The 18,199-nt window shown below is 37.4% G+C and overlaps 1 protein-coding gene across 1 annotated transcript in view; it reads left to right on the forward strand.

The window, feature by feature from the left end:
* Positions 1 to 18,199, forward strand: part of ABCA13 (ATP binding cassette subfamily A member 13) — a gene marked incomplete at its 5' end in the record, with an annotated part of 484,952 nt that overhangs the window by 144,675 nt on the left and 322,078 nt on the right. Inside the window, 2 exon segments of the mRNA XM_079150399.1 lie at positions 2,217 to 2,330; positions 5,041 to 5,131. Coding sequence (XP_079006525.1) covers positions 2,217 to 2,330; positions 5,041 to 5,131 — 205 coding nt within the window.

Here is an 18,199-nt window from a genome sequence, read left to right on the forward strand (position 1 = left end):
ATGCTCTCTTCTCAGAGCTCTGTGGGGGCCTTTTGCATTAGTTCCAAAGTATATAGGAGTACTTAGGATGAAAGGAGGGAAAAGTTTACTACATCTTGTCTGGACATGACTTGAGTGGTCTATTTGAAGGTCACATTCTTATGGGTAAGGAGACTTAGCAGATGGGTCATTGTTTCCAGACCTGTTCAGTTGACATAATTAACATTTTGTTTGTACAAGAGGTTTTCCACAGCTTATTAGTAATTTGCCATTTTAATCTTAAAATACATTTCACTGAGATTCAAAAACATATGATCATAGGACTGTGTGTTTTAGATCTTTTTTCACATCTGGTAGCTTTGTTTTTCCAACATAATCCTATTTTGTTAATTATTTAAATTTTAATGCTTTAAAATAATTTGAAAAATTCCTTTACTATCAATCATTTTATTATATTTATCAATATTATTTCATGTTAAATGATTTAAATGCATCCTAAGATTTCAGCAAATAGTAAATAATTGAGAATTAAACATTACATATTTTATTATTTATTTAGAGGAATGTCTCTTGCAATTATTGTTTATATTTTTCTCAAAGTCATGTATTATTATTATTATTGTTATTATTTTTAAATACTTTTTTTAGTTGTAGATGGACACAATACCTTTTATTTATTTATCTATTTTTATGTGGTTCTGAGGATCAAACCCAGTGCCTCACACATGCTAGACAAGCGCTCTACCACTGAACCACAGCCCCAGCCCTCAAAATCATTTATTTTTAAAATTTATCTTGACCAATTTCTTCTTTCTGCTTTCCTTAGATTTCCTATATTATTATTTTATTGATATTTTAAATGAATGCTTTTTTGATTACCTTTCACATTTCAATTTTAACAAGCATAAGTGAATCAGAATTTTGGTTATATCCAATATATTTTGATAGCCAATATTATTATCATTATTTTGTATATATTTTTCCTGAAAAAATTCTTGAAATTCATTATTTATACCTTTTTAAAATTTCAATTTATTAATTTCAAAATTGTATATATTTTTGTTAGGAATTTTTAATTTCATGATATGTGCTTAAATAATGTTTGAAAATTCACTAGAAATTTCTTTTTTATCTACCATATTATTAACCTTAGTGAAATGTTCTTATGCATTTGAAAAGCAAGATGTGTTGGGGTGTGTGTATATACATATATGTGATAAATTAGGATATTTTAAATGATTTAAGTTGTAATAACTTGCTATGTATGTATAGATATTCACACACGTGTTGGTGCACATGTCTGTGCATTCAACCCTTGCATGTGTGTGTTTGTCTTGACTTGCATAGCTGGAGTTTACTGTGCATTTAATATATTGCAAGGTCTTGTGTCAAGATATTAAAATGTTAATTTATCTTAATATTTATACCAATTCCCACTTCTATTTTTCTTGAAGGGTAAAAATTGATTTAAAGTTTTCTTCTATTTGCTCTAGTGGCTGCCCTTCAGCTCTCAGCCACCGTCAGAGTCTCCTAGTGACCCTCAGGAGATAGTAATAGACTCTCAAATCCTCCTCCATCAGTGTCTTTTTGGCATTGAGACAACTTTCAGTATTAAATATAATGTTACACTTGGCATTTTCCTGGATATAACTTTATATTTCATCAAAGTTATTTCCTTAGGATGAAGTCTTTTTATCTTAACAGAAAAAGGCATGTGAATTTTTTTTTATGGATCTGTGACTGTGCATGTTTTTATGATACCAGCTTATTTTACAAAAATCTTATACCAGTGTACTCAGTTACTAACAATAAAGGAATAAGCATACCAGTTTTACTCTATCCTCCATAGAGTAATTGGAGTTGGTATGTTGGATACCATAAAACAAATAAGTAAATAGGTATTAGTTGAGAACATATTTTGTAGGAGTAAATGTGGACCAGCATTGTTTTATTTGGTCAGTATGTACTGCGGCTGTGTGCTCTAACCAACAGATAGTCTATTACTAGAGATAGAATGCTGAACACACAGGAAGTAACAGATGGAAAGAGCCAAGGAGAGCTCTCTTAGGAGGGTATGGAGTAAGGCATCAGCCAGTGTGCAGGGAAAATGACAGGTCTTTGCTCTTGTGACCGTGTGTCATAAAATGCTTGTTGATCTTGTAGTTGCTACAGGCTGAAGATTTATCCTAATATAACAACTAATTAAGGGACATATTTCAATGTGCTTCATTTTGCAGGCTAATTATACTTTTTATTTTGTGGACAAGCTAAAAATTTTATCAGAAACACTGCTGAAGATATCAAGTCTTTTCCAGGGAAGTGGAAATGGCCAGATGCTCAACCAGCTGCAGGTGAGTGGTGAGTGCCTTAGACACTGAGGCTGGGGAAAGCTGCCCGCTAGAGTCTATCTGAGACCCTGGAGTAGCCCTTTAGAAGATTCTACAAAGTCCTATCAGGTATGGGTTACCCAGATGACTACTAGAATTGCTATACGATTTGATATGTGTAAAAAAGACACTTCTTGTGTCTTTCCAGTGTTTACCCATACAAAATGGTGCTATTGTATGAATGATGAATAATTTAATAATATTTGCCTATGCTGTCAATTTTATATTAAATTTATTTTAGAGAGTTTCCATTCTTTTCAATTATAAGTCTATTATAGTTATTTCCTAATATTCTGCATTGACATCCTAATATAGACAAAATAAGTGGTTTATGGTTCTAAATGACTTCTTCAGAGTCTAGCCATTGTTAACAGCTAAACTTTAGTTCAGGTAGTTCACCTAGTAACTTTTGGGGGCATTTGTGAAACCCTCGCTTACTTTAGATCTGATAAGAGAAAATGGGCCTGCATTTTGGTTCATGTTTGGTTTATTTTTTTAACCCACCTGACAAGTAGTTTAGGTCGTGGAATGCAGAGCCAGGTCATTTGAGTATGATTCCAAGTTCCTCTGCTTTCTACCACCTGTGTGATCTTGTACTAGTTGCTGAACATCTCTGTGCTTTGGGCTTCATACTTGTGAACTGAAGAAAAAATAGTAACTGTGAGGTCTAAGTTAGGGTTTGACACAGAGGAAATGCTATGGTGATGACAAGGTAAGATTATATGTGCAAGAATTTTATTATGAGAAATGGCTCTTAAGGAAGAAAAGAGGGAGCTGGAAAAGGTTTTTGGCAAGGTCATCCAACCGTGATGCAGTCAAACCCGGAGGAGAGGTGGGAGGTAGTCTGGTCAGCCCTGCAATTGAATGAACATAGGCAAGGCTGTAAAGGAGTTGTGGAGATAAGGTTGGTTATCAATAGAGGAGTCCTGCGTCCTGGAGTCCCAGCGCTTCCTGGGAGTGGGCCTACCATGATGGTCATTACCCAGGAGCAGCAGTCCATGGAGGTGTGGAGTCTGGACAAGGAGGTGCATGCAGAATGCAAGAGTGGGACCTTGGTCTCTTCTGTTCCTTGGAGCTGGAGGTCTGGGATGCTCATTCTTATGGGGGCCACAGCTACATTCCTTAGCTATTATTACTTTGTTATTCTTCTTTAATTTCTTTGCTCATGGATTAATTTGTTAATACATAGATCAGCAAACTTGTTTTCTGTAATGGTCTAAATAGTACGTAGTTTAGGTTTTGGTATAGACTGTGCTGCAACTGTAAATAGTGCTGTGCAGTATTATAAGAAGTGCCAAGCTGACAATATGCAAAGTACCTTGAGAACATAAAGAGGTGCCTAACCCCGCCTCAAACATCAGGCATCTCCTTGAGAAGTCTGTAGTTCAGCTGAGTACGATTTCCTCTGTAGTCATGTCAGAAATTAAAGTCACATATCCAATCACCAGAAGAACTTTTTATCTCACAAAGGAACTCATAAGTTTTATTCTGTTTCTTGTCATTGGCATCATGTTCAGGGAGAGCTAACAGTGTCTTTAGTGAAGTCCAATCCTGGTTCTGCCACTAGATGGAGGTGTTGGTGCCTTTAGGTGATGCCCATAATTTAGTCCTGTTTGTTTCCTCATCAGTAAAAGGCAACAGTAATTTCCACATGGAGTGTCCCTGAGATTAAATGACATAATGTATAACAAAATACCCTGCATGTTATCTGGCAAATAACTAATACCCAAAGAAAGAAGATAGGATTGTGAAAGAGTACAAACACTCAGATTTCATAATAAAGTCATCCTCAAACATAATTAGGTAGAATCATCACATGAAATAAGACTGATATGAGCAACGAAAGAAATCAATACAGAAGGTATATGCTATTTGAGAATTCCTAATCTGAGATTCCCATGTATGAGGTTATATGGAGCAACAAAGTGTGCATAACATATAAATATTCTCTAAGGAACTAGTAAATTCCAAAATTAATCTCACTTCTTCATTCTGGTATTGAGCCTCATTGCATCAGAATTTTTACCTCCGTTTTTTTGTCAGTTGTTGGATGTAGAAGTATAATGAAAGTAAATGCATGCTAATTGCAAAATCAAGATGCAAAATTTCATTAAGGTGATGAGAATCATTTTGGCGAACTCTCCATAGTTAAACCTCTGACAAATGAGATAGTGTTAGAACCATCGATAACGGGAGAAAATTGGTACAGATGATGCAATGAAAAGTGCTTGCAAAGATGATAATTTGCACATTATAGGATTAAAAGAGGGTTTAGGAAAAGCCAAATTCCTTCTTAAGTGTTTTGGATGATTCCCTCTTTACAACCAGCTTGTGGAAAGGTCATGTAAAGGAAGGGATCATATAGAAAGTAAGGGATCTCCACACAGCTCCATTAGAAAAAGTTGCCAAAAAATTCGATAATTTTTTCCCCATTTTCAGCATTAGCACATCATTACAATCATACCCTAAAAGTTCATAATCAATACTTTGGCCTTTCAAGGTAAAGACTTAATCAAATGTTAACCTGTTATTTATTGTGATGTTTTAGAACTTCTCTTAAGTGGATTTGGTTTGTCTTTTTCCCATATAATGAAATGTTGAAAAAGTCTAATAAGTTATTCAATAAGGAGATACGATGTAATTGCTTTTGTTAAGCCATACTATTTTCCTTTAGGAAGCACTGCAAAGCAAATTTATAAGAAACTTTGTAGAAAGCCAGTTGCACATTGATGTGGACAAACTCACAGAAAACCTCCAGACATATGGTAAGTGTGCTGATGCGCAGATCAGGGTTCATTGGTCCAGTGGCTCTGCCCTTTGGGTCCTCCCCTTTGGTCATGAAGTTTCTGGGTGATATTTCCAAGTTACTTTTCCTTTGAGTTTCTGTTTTCTTATCTGTAACCTGAAAGGCTTGAACTAATTATACTCCAAAGTTTGTGCATACCTATAGTTTTCTGATTTGATGACTCTGGGCTTGACCTGTAAAGAACTTAGATAAAAAGGAAGGCTTCTGATTAGAACCTAAGAACTCTGAGTTACAAAGCAAGTTTATAAAAGAAATTAATATTGAGTTAATAGTAAACTGAAGGTAGTTGCATTGATTTGAAAATGCCAGAAATCAGATAGAAATTCTACCAATTAGCAAACATTTATTGTACCACTACTATTGTCCATGAATTCATTTAGGTGTTTCACAAATAGAAGACACAAAGACAGCCAGTTCCATGCAGGGATCTGGAGTGGAGTATGAGCTATTTTGGTTCCACAGCACAGTGCAGAAGGTGGGATGCCCATGCTTAGAAGCAGTGACAGTGAGACAGAATCAAGACTCAGGGGCATGTCAAGAGCATGCCGAAGTCAGTAGCCTAACCCAGTTGAGAGACCCAGAGACAAGAAAAGGATAAATGTCAGTTTTCTGGCTCTGGCACTCTGGCATTGTGTTTGTGCGTGGGACAGGGCTCAGATCTTGAAGCAAGCTGCTTAAAGGAAAGCAAGGCTATTATTAGGCATAGTACTTTCCTTCTATGAAAAAAAAATGTGGTGAATGTACCACTTTATTAAAGTTAATAACACAGGGTGAATATTCTTTGCCTAAAATACTTGGGATTTGAACTGGTTGAGATTTTGGATGTTTCTAGATTTTGGAGTAGAGTATATGTATAATGAATTAGCTTAGGGATGGAATCAAAATCTAAATACAAAATTTTTTATGCTTCACATATACCTTATACACAGTTAAAAGGTATGTAAAATTAAGTTTTATGATATGAGATTTTCCACCTATGACTTCATTTCAGCACTCCAAAAGTTTCAGATTTTGAAGTATTTCAGATGATTTTAGGTTTTATGATTTTAGAGTGCTTAATCTGTATTGTGAAATAAATGTTGCTGCCTAAATAATTTTTGTAATTAAAACACTTTTGTAAAATATGAAGTAGTACTTAAAAGCTTATTATAACAGGGCCCCCATCTTGTATTGTTGGAACCAAGGATTGACAGAAGTCCAAAAGACTTTTGGTTCAGAACACATGGTCTCATTCCTTTGCACATACAATGGTGTGATGTTGATATGATTGTCTTACAGTATGCAACGTTCTTGGGTCCCATTTGTTCAAAATGCTGTGGTGGAGAACGACTATAACTTTTGAATAGGTTTTTGTCCACATATAAACTTCTATTATAAAATTAAAGGGAAGTCAGAAATTCAGCCATTTTTCTACAAGTGTATGGGAACCCAGAATGTGGGATTCACATGAAAGTTTCGCCTGCCCCCACTCAAATTTGGAGACCAAAGATCCTCTCATCAGTTGGGAGGGAATGAGGGTTATTTTCCAAATGACACTGCACAGCCCTCCATGAATGAGCACAGGGTGAAGACAGGCATCCTGCAAGGCTCTGGTTGCAGAAGATTGATTAAAGTAGAGGCAAATCTCTATTCAGCATATTTTGATTTTGTGGTGCTGAGGACCTTATGTATGCTAGGCAAGTGCTCTTACCCTGAGCTGGACCCTGCACATCTCCATTTATAACTCTTTAGCTGAAGAATTAACTCACCTTTCTGCATGCATCCTTTTAAAATTTATGCCTACATCATACATACATTTATTCATCCTCTAACCTGTATCTGGCGATTACCCTAAAATGACTATTTGAAGTTATATTGATGCAATACCTGGGAATGTTTTCCTACCCATTGTGTCAATTTTATACTTTTATATAACTTTTAAAAATAGTTTTTGCTTGTCATACAAGCAATATGTATCTGTCATAGAACCATTATGAGATACAAGTAAACCAGAAAAAAAAAAAATCTACCCCTCCTGTCATCAGAAATTGCTATTGTAAAAGGCTTGGAGTTCTTTTTCAGATAGATTTATATGTACTTACATGAAGGCAAGTTTGTGCATTTTGACAAAAATGATCATATTATCCTTATCATTTTTAAAATGGTTTGTAAAAACTCTATTGCGAAGGTTCTTCGTATTCAAAACTATTGACTTTGTTATTAAGAAAGAGTGCCAGGAGCCCTCCCTTCCATTTTTACTCCCTAGTATGAATTGCTTTAAACTTATTTAGTGATTTCTTCTGGATTGGTTATTATAGTCTTAAATGATATGCCTATAGTAGTCTTTCTTGATTTATTCATTGTAGGAATTATCGATTGATTTCCTGTTCCAAAGGATGCAAATTGAGTTCCGCATCACACCGTTTCCCTGCTCGGTTGCTCTTACTCTGGTTATATGACGGTTTTAGTTGTCATAAAACATAATGACTAGATAAATATTGTTCAATGCAGAACCAGGCTATGCATGATAATGAAGTTTCCTTTTCTACAATGTCCCCCTTTCCTGAAGTTTCACATTTTCTTGCTTTTTCATGCCACGTTTGTTCTCCGTCACTCTGCCCTCACTGTGCCAACCCATCTTTATGTTTAGTCGTGTGAAGAGCTGGCAGAAGTCTCTCTCTCCCCCACGATCTTGCATGGGCAGTTGATCCTTCTGACCATCACTGGGCTGCATTCTTGGAAATTCTCTGCTCTCTGGGTGTGGAATAACATGATTCCTGGGTTCCATATCCTCATTTTTATTTTATTACCATGTTTGGTGGATTCATATTCACAAATGTCATTCCAAACATGGGGGCAAGAAGGAAAAAGAATTCTGAGTAATTTTACCTACTAGTTTTGTTAAATCTGAAGATTTAGCAGAAATATCTTTTATTTTATTCTTAATTGTTTTATGTTAATAACAATAATTTGTGTAACCTTCTTTCCACCCCACCTGTTTTTTATCGGTCTTGTTAGAAAATATCAATATTTATTAACCTTTTCACACAAAAAAAGTTTGATTTGGTGTATCATCTCTTTATGTTCACTTTCTATTTCATCAATTTTGGGTCTTTTCTTTATTGATTTAATCATTTAATGATCTTTGATGTTTTTTTTTTTTTAAACTGGGATTGAATCCAGACACACTCAACCACTTAGGCACATCTGCAGCTCTTTCCTTTTATAAAATAACTTCTTGACTTGGGTACTTATATTATCAATTTCCATCCTTTTAATCTTTTTTCTAATATACATATTATACATATATGTATATATATGCATATATATACACGACCAAACATTTCCCTTTGAATATTGCCTTAAATACATCTCACATGTTTTTATATGTTCTACTTACATTATCAATCAAAACTATTCTTTTCATCTCTAGTACAATTTTTTTGTGTTGGGCTATTTAAAAGACTATAGTTTCTACATATTTGGATTTTTCTATTATCTTTATATCTCTTTTTCACAGTGGTCAAGGAATGTACTCTGTCAAGATAATGACATTAGTTTGAAATCTGTTGAGACTCACTTAATGCCTGTATACATGGGTAACGTTGGTTTATGCTTACAATCTGGGACTGTCTAGTACAATCCCGTGTATCCCATCTGCTTGTTCTATCAGTTATTAAGAGGTGTGTGTTTAAATTTCCCATTATCATTGTAGGTCTGTCTGTCTCTTTTAAATTCCAGGCTTATATATTTGGCCTTATATGTTTTGAGACTATTTTATTTTCTATTGAGAACATATACAGATGTATGTATTTCCCCATCAATATTTAAATTCTTCCTTTCCTCTCTCCCTTTCTTTTCCCTTCTCTCCTTTCTCTCTTTCCTTTTCTCTCTCCCTTCTTGTTTTCTTTCCCTACTCTCCTTTCCCCATTTCTTCCCTTTCCTTTTCAGCAGTCTTAGTATGACTTGCTTTGGTATTTTTTTTTAATAAAAAAATTCTGCTTGATTTTGTAGCACTTCTGAATCAGTGGCTTGATGTCTTACATTTTAGAAAAGTCTTGGCTGCTATGTCATAAAATATATCTTCTGACCATTTCTCTGTCATTTTCTGTAAGTCTAAATAAACATGACTAAAACTTTTCACACTGTCCCTATGATTTTTATATCCTTTTTAATGTTTCCCAACCTCTTGTTTTCTCTCTCTGCTTCAGTTTGGGAATTGTTTTTGCCAGTTTTTTATTCTATTAATTCTCTTTTCAGTTGAGTCTAATCTGATATTAGACACTCCCATGGAGCTTTTTATTTCAGTTACTGTCTTTCCACTCATATTTACATTTATTCTTTCTTAAAATATTTTTTAACTCTCTACTAAAGGTTCCACTATTTCAATCTAACTTTTGGAAATAATAATCACATTTTGAAGTGCATGTTGTTAACTATAATAATTCAGTCTTTTTGTGGATTTTTATTAAAGTCTATTTTTTTCTCTTGTTTTGTTTTTGTTTTTGTTTAGTTTAGTTTAGTTTAGTTTTGTTTTTGGTTATTTTGTCTTATCTCCAGGAACATTAGGTATTTTTTTCATTAAATAACAGGCATAATGTATTAGAAATTACAAAACTAAGTTTGAGTCTCCAGGTGGTATTACCTTTCTTCAGATATCATTTTGCTGCTTCTAGCAGAGAGAGAGAGCTATAGTAGAGCCACACCTCTTATTTAATCAGGACTGATTTATAATTTGCTTCTGTCCCTGAGTAACCTCCTTAAGATGCTATCACAAAAGTTAGTATTTACTAGGGTCCACAGGTCAAGTAGTCCTTGAAGTCAAGGGATTGCTGAAAGAGGATCCTCCTAGTCCTTGGTGGAACCAAATAGTAGAGCTTTTCCTTCTCTTTCAAAAGATCTTTGAACTTCAAGTCTTTGGTACCTTGGTAGATTTCCAAAAACATCATAAAGAGTTTTAAAATGTCATTTATATTTTCTAGTTTTTCTTGGTAGGAAAATTTGTCAGAAATAAGTTGTCCTCTGCTACACTAAATGGAATCTTCTTCAATAAGTCCTTTTAATCTGAAGACTATCATCCTTTAGGGGAAGTTTTCTTGTCATTATTTCTGTGATATTTTTACCTCCACTTAAAAGATAAAGTCATTTTTATCTTTAGCATTTTTTGTTACCATTTTTTGTTGACTTATTTCAAGTTCTCTCTTTCAAGGATTCCCTTACCTATTGATGTTAAAAATCTGAGTGGAAATTTTTATATAAGTGAAAATTATTGTGACTGAGTTCATATTAATGATTCTCAGCTGGCATTCCCCAGTGGCAATTGGCAATGTCTGAAGGTTATTTTGGTTGTCACAGCTGGTGAGATGTTACTGATATCTAATAGGAAGAGGCTTGAGTACTACTAAACATCCTATAATGAGTAGGGCAGCCCATCACAACATATTATAGGTCCCAACTGACTTCCATGCATGGATTAAAAACCATTCCCGGTTCAAGATGGCGGCCTAGAGGGTGGCTGCATTTCGTGTTGCTCCAGGACTCAGGATTCAAGAGAGGAGATATTGGGACACTTAGGACCAACTCAAAGTAGCCGGGTGACTCTCACCCCCTGGGGGGGCATCCCGGACGGGACAGGGGTCCCGGAACGCAGGAAACTTTGTGAAGTAGAACTGCCGGCGAGACGCCCCTCCCCCCGCTGGAGCAGTGAACTCGGACAACTGGGAGCGCTGTAAAGGAGGCCGCTCGGCACAGCGCTGGGACTCGGAGCAGCCACTGGGGCTCTGGCGGCTGCCCGGGGGAGGAGTGGCGGGGAGAACTGTGTGGACTCAGGACACCGGGGCCTGCCCTGAGGAGGAGGAGAGGAGCGTGGCCACTTGGATTCGGAGAGACTGCACCAGAGCTGCAGGCGGTTGCCAGAGGAGAAGCTGCGCGGCGAGCTGTTTGCAATCAGAACGACGCTTCTGAACCCCGGGGCCTGCCCTGAGGACGAGGAGGAAGAGGAGCGGCCGCTTGGATTCGGGTGAATACACGGGAGCTACAGGCGGTTGCCAGAGAAGGGGCTGCGTGGCGAGCTGTTTGGACTCTGACCACTTCTGAACCCCGGGGCCTGCCCGGAGGAGTAGGAGAAGGAGGAGAAGGAGCGCGGCTGGTCCTTTGGACTCGCAGTGACTGCATTAGCGCTCCAGGCGGCTGCTCAGAGGAGAAGGCGAGTGGTGAGTTGTTTGGTCTTAAAGTGACAGCTCCTGAACACAGGGGGGCTGCCTGGAGGAGAAGCGTGGTGGGACGCTTGGTCTTGAGTGGCCGCACCAGAGCTCCAGGCGGTGCCCAGAGGACCCGTGCAGCGGGTCACGTGGATTCAGAGCCACTCAGAGGGACTGCTCCTGAACACCCGGGGGGTTATCTGGAGAAGGAGGAGGAACGGGGAGGGTCACTTCGACTCGGAGTGATTGATTGCCCCGGGCTACGGGTGGTTGGTGGGAGGAGGAGGCACGAAGTGAGTTTCTTGGACTCCTAGTGACCGCACCGGCATACTGGGCGGCTGTCTGGAGGAAGAGGCCTGTGGCGGGTCTCTGGGACTCAGAGCGATTGTTCGGGGCCACAGGTGGCTGCACAGAGGAGGGGCCACGCAGCCAGGCGATTAGGTGCAGAACAGGGTCCCAGGATCTAGGAGGCTTCTGGGTGGAAGAGACGCACAGAGACAGGCTTAGGGCGGAGCGAAGGTTCCAGGCCTATGGGCAAATTCTCTGAGGAGGGGCAGCCTAAGGAGATTCATCTGCGAAGGGTGAGGCTCCCAGGCCCAGGAGGTAGGGCCGGGCCCCTGGAAACTTTGCAGAGGAAGGCAGCCCAGCCCAGGCAGTAGCTGTAAATTGAGGGGAACCTCTAGGAGGAAACTGACCAGCGAGACCTCCCCACTGGGTGAGTCTTCCCTGCCTGGTGAGGTTTCCCCACAAGGACGGTAAAACCAGAGACACAGGCCCAAACAGGCCTTGCCTCAGCCCACAGCCTAGGTCCCCTTTGGATGACCATTGGTCAACAAGTGGAGGCACCTCTGCCCACTAGCAGGGAATATACCCCACCTGAAGGCCACCACTCCTAGAGAGGCAGCTTCCTTGTGGAGCACCGCATTATCAACTTCCTCCAAGTCTTCAGCCTACTGAAGGCTAAGAGGGGATATATATAGAAATCTTCAGGGACATTGTAAATCAACAGAGGAAATCTGCAATATCTCAGCGGTCCACTGAAACGTGAACAATATGAGAAAACAAGGAAAGAAAATGCTGCAAACAAATCTAGATGTTACATCAATAAAACCCAATGACAGCATGGCAGAAGAAATGACAGAAAAGGAGTTCAGAATGTACATAATTAAAATGATCAGAGAAGCAAACGATGAGATGAAAGAGCAAATGCAAGCATTGAATGATGAGATGAAAGAGCAAATGCAAGCATTGATTGATCGCACCAATCGACAGTTAAAAGAGCAAATACAGGAAGCAAAAGATCATTTCAATAAAGAGTTAGAGATATTGAAAAAAAACCAAACAGAAATCCTTGACATGAAGGAAACAATAAACCAAATTAAGAACTCCATAGAAAGCATATCCAATAGGATAGAACACCTGGAAGACAGAACCTCAGACATTGAAGACAAAATATTTAACCTTGAAAACAAAGTTGAACAAACAGAGAAGATGGTAAGAAATCATGAACAGAATCTACAAGAACTATGGGATATCATGAAAAGGCCAAATTTAAGAATTATTGGGATTGAGGAAGGCCTAGAGAAACAAGCCAAAGGAATGAACAATTTATTCAATGAAATAATATCAGAAAATTTCCCAAATCTGAAGAATGAAATGGAAAATCAAGTTCAAGAGGCTTACAGGACTCCAAGTACACAAAATTACAACAGACCCACACCAAGGCACATTATAATGAAAATACCTAACATACAAAATAAAGACAGAATTTTAAAGGCTGTGAGAGAAAAGAACCAAATTACATTCAGGGGGAAACCAATACGCATATCAGCAGATTTTTCAATCCAGACCCTAAAAGCTAGAAGGTCCTGGAACAACATTTTTCAAGCCCTGAAAGAAAATGGATGCCAACCAAGAATCTTATACCCAGCAAAACTTACCTTCAAATTTGACGATGAAATAAAATCCTTCCATGATAAACAAAAGCTAAAAGAATTTACAAAAAGAAAGCCAGCATTACAGAACATTCTCAACAAAATATTCCATGAGGAAGAGATGAAAAACAAAGAAGCAAATCAGCAAAGGGAGGAATTATCCTAAAGGAATTGTCAAATAAAGGAGGAAACAAGTTGTGTCAAACAAATAAATAAACAAAATTTTAAAAATGAACCAAATGACCGGGAAACCAAATCATTTCTCTATAATAACCCTGAATGTTAATGGCCTGAATTCATCAATCAAAAGACATAGACTGGCAGACTGGATTAAAAAGAAAGATCCAACAATATGTTGCCTGCAAGAGACTCACCTCATAGAAAAAGATACCCATAGATTAAAGGTGAAAGGATGGGGAAAAACATACCATGCATATGGACTCAGCAAAAAAGCTGGAGTATCCATCCTCATTTCCGATAATGTGGACTTCAAGCCAAAGTTAGTCAGAAGGGATAAAGAAGGTCATTTCATACTGCCTAAGGGAAGCATAAATCAGCAAGATATAACAATCATAAACATCTATGCCCCAAACAGTGGCTCATCTATGTATGTCAAACAAATCCTTCTCAATTTCAGAAACCAAATAGACCACAACACAATAATACTAGGTGATTTTAACACGCCTCTCTCACCACTGGACAGATCTTCCAGACAAAAATTGAACAAAGAAACCATAGATCTCAACAACACAATCAATAATTTAGACTTAACGGACATTTATAGAATATTCCATCCAACCAAGAGTGAATACCTTTCTTCTCAGCAGCACATGGATCCTTCTCTAAAATAGACCATATATTATGCCACAAAGCTAATGTTAGCAAATACAAGAAGATAGAGACACTAGCATGTATTCTATCAGATCATAATGGATTGAAGTTAGAAATAAATGAAAGAGTAAAACACAGAAACTATTCCAACATCTGGAGATTAAACAATATGCTATTATATGATGAATGGATAATAGAAGATATTAGGAAGGAAATTAAAAAATTCTTAGAGGTAAATGAGAACAAAGAAACGTCATATCAAAATCTCTGGGACACTATGAAAGCAGTACTTAGAGGGAAATTTATTTCCTGGAGCGCATTTAATAAAAGAAGTAAAACTCAACAAATAAACAACCTAACACTACAGCTCAAAGCCTTAGAAAAAGAAGAACAGAACAGCACCAAAAGTAGTAGAAGACAGGAAGTAGTTAAACTCAGAGCTGAAATCAATGAAATTGAAACAAAAGAAACAATACAAAAATTTGACAAAATAAATAGTTGGTTCTTCGAAAAAATAAACAAAATTGATAAACCTTTAGCCACACTAACAAAGAGAAGACGAGAGAAAACCCAAATCACTAAAATTCGGAATGAACAAGGAAATATCACAACAGACAGTATGGAAATACAAAACATAATTAGAAGCTATTTTGAAAATCTATACTCCAACAAATAGAAAATTTTGAAGGCATCAACAGGTTTCTAGAGACATATGAATTGCCTAAACTGAATGAGGAGGACATAAACAATTTAAATAGACCAATTTCAAGTACTGAAATAGAAGAAGTCATCAAAAGCCTACCAACAAAGAAAAGTCCGGGACCAGATGGGTTCTCAGCCGAGTTCTACAAAACCTTTAAGGAAGAGCTCATTCCAATACTTCTCAAAGTATTCCATAAAATAGAAGAGGAGGGAACCCTCCCAAACTCATTCTATGAAGCCAATATCACACTGATACCTAAACCAGACAGAGACTCATCAAGGAAAGAAAATTTCAGACCAATATCCTTAATGAACATCGACGCAAAAATTCTCAACAAAATTTTAGCAAATTGCATACAAAAACATATTAAAAAGATAGTGCACCATGATCAAGTGGGTTTCATCCCAGGGATGCAAGGTTGGTTCAACATCAGGAAATCAATAAACGTAATTCACCATATTAATAGACTTAAAGTCAAGAATCACATGATTATTTCAATAGATGCAGAAAAAGCATTTGATAAAATACAGCACCCCTTCATGCTCAAAACACTAGAAAAAATAGGGATAGTGGGAACATTCCTTAATATTGTAAAGGCCATTTATGCTAAGCCCATGGCTAATATCATTCTAAATGGTGAAAAACTGAAAGCATTCCCCCTAAAAACTGGAACAAGGCAGGGATGCCCTCTTTCACCACTTCTATTCAACATCGTTCTTGAGACTCTGGCCAGAGCAATTAGACAAACCAAAGAAATTAAAGGCATACGAATTGGAAAAGAAGAACTCAAACTATCCCTGTTCGCTGATGACATGATTATATATTTAGAGGAACCTGGAAATTCCACCAGAAAACTCTTAGAACTCATAAGTGATTTCAGTAAAGTAGCAGGTTACAAGATCAATGCCCATAAATCCAACGCATTTTTATACATAAGTGATGAATCTTCAGAAAGAGAAATTAGGAAAACTACCCCATTCAAAATAGCCTCGAAAAAAATAAAATACTTGGGAATCAATCTCACAAAAGAGGTGAAAGACCTCTACAATGAGAACTATACAACACTAAAGAAAGAAATTAAAGAACACCTTAGAAGATGGAAAGATCTTCCATGTTCTTGGATAGGAAGAATTAATATTGTCAAAATGGCCATACTACCTAAAGTGCTATACAAATTCAATGCAATTCCAATTAAAATCCCAATGACGTACCTTACAGAAATAGAGCAAGCAATTATGAAATTCATCTGGAAGAATAAGAAACCCAGAATAGCTAAAGCAATCCTTAGCAGGAAGAGTGAAACAGGGGGTATTGCAATACCAGATCTTCAACTCTACTACAAAGCAATAGTAACAAAAACGGCATGGTATTGGTACCAAAATAGAAAGGTAGATCAATGGTACAGAATAGAGGACACGGACACAAACCCAAATAAATACAATTTTCTCATACTAGACAAAGGGGCCAAAAATATGCAATGGAGAAAAGATAGCCTCTTCAACAAATGGTGCTGGGAGAATTGGAAATCCATATGCAACAGAATGAAACTAAACCCATATCTCTCACCATGCACGAAACTAAACTCAAAATGGATTAAGGACCTCGGAATCAGACCAGAGACCCTGCAGATTATAGAAGAAAAAGTAGGTCCAAATCTTCACCTTGTTGGTCTAGGACCAGACTTCCTTAACAGGACTCCCATAGCACAAGAAATAAAAGCTAGAATCAACCACTGGGATAGATTCAAACTAAAAAGCTTTCTCTCAGCAAAGGAAACTATCAGCAATGCGAAGAAAGAGCCTACAGAGTGGGAGAATATCTTTGCCAATCATACTTCAGATAGAGCACTAATCTCCAGAATCTATAAAGAACTCAAAAAACTCTACTCCAAGAATTCAAATAGTCCAGTCAACAAATGGGCTAAGGAAATGAATAGACACTTCACAGAAGAAGATCTACAAGCAATCAACAAACATATGGAAAAATGTTCAACATCTCTAGTAATAAGAGAAATGCAAATCAAAACCACCCTAAGATTCCATCTCACCCCAATTAGAATGGCGATTATGAAGAATACGAGCAACAACAGGTGTTGGCGAGGATGTGGGGAGAAAGGTACACTCATACACTGCTGGTGGGGCTGCAAATTAGTGCAGCCACTATGGAAAGCAGTGTGGAGATTCCTTAGAAAACTTGGAATGGAACCACCATTTGACCCAACTATCCCACTCCTTGGCCTATACCCAAAGGACTTAAAATCTGCATACTACAGAAATACAGCCACATCAATGTTCATAGCTGCTCAATTCACAATAGCCAGACTGTGGAACCAACCTAGATGCCCTTCAATTGATGAGTGGATAAAGAAACTGTGGTATATATATACTATGGAATATTACTCAGCCATAAAGAATGATAAAATTATGACATTTGCAGGCAAATGGATGAAATTGGAGAACATCATGCTAAGTGAGATAAGCCAATCTCAAAAAGGCAAAGGACGAATGATATCGCTAATAAGTGGAGGTTGACACATAATGGGGGGGAGGGAAGGGTTAGAGTTAGGGTTAGGGAGGGGGGCAAGTATGGAGGAAGGAACTACTGTATAGAGGGTAAAGAGGGGTGGGAGGGGTGGGGGGAAGGGAAAAAAATAACAGAATGAATCAAACAACATTGCTCTATGTAAATTTATGATTACACAAATGGTATGCCTTTACGCCATGTACAATCAGAGAATCAACATGTATCCCATTTGTTTACAATAAAAAAAAAAAAAAAAAATTGACTTCTACCCTAGCAAATAATGAAGTATATTAGTTTTCAAACCTGCTTATGCCCATTGTACTTGTTAATGTAATTACAACTTTCATTCAAATAGTATTTAAACTGATCAAATCAAAGTGTATGCAAAGGGAATTATTAAATAGCTCTGGAAGACTAAATAAAGATATGCTGCTTAAAAAAAAAAAAAAAAAAAAAAAAAAAAAACAAACATATGGAAAAAGTTACAACATCTCTAGTAATAAGAGAAATGGAAATCAAAACCACCCTAAGATTCCATCTCACCCCAATTAGAATGGCGATTATGAAGAATACGAGCAACAACAGGTGTTGGCGAGGATGTGGGGAGAAAGGTACTCTCATACACTGCTGGTGGGGCTGCAAATTAGTGCAGCCACTATGGAAAGCAGTGTGGAGATTCCTTAGAAAACTTGGAATGGAACCACCATTTGACCCAGCTATCCCACTCCTTGGCCTATACCCAAAGGACTTAAAATCTGCATACTACAGAAATACAGCCACATCAATGTTCATAGCTGCTCAATTCACAATAGCCAGACTGTGGAACCAACCTAGATGCCCTTCAATTGATGAGTGGA

This window comes from Sciurus vulgaris (genome assembly GCF_902686455.1).
Source record: "Sciurus vulgaris genome assembly, chromosome: 8".
Lineage (NCBI taxonomy): Eukaryota > Metazoa > Chordata > Mammalia > Rodentia > Sciuridae > Sciurus > Sciurus vulgaris.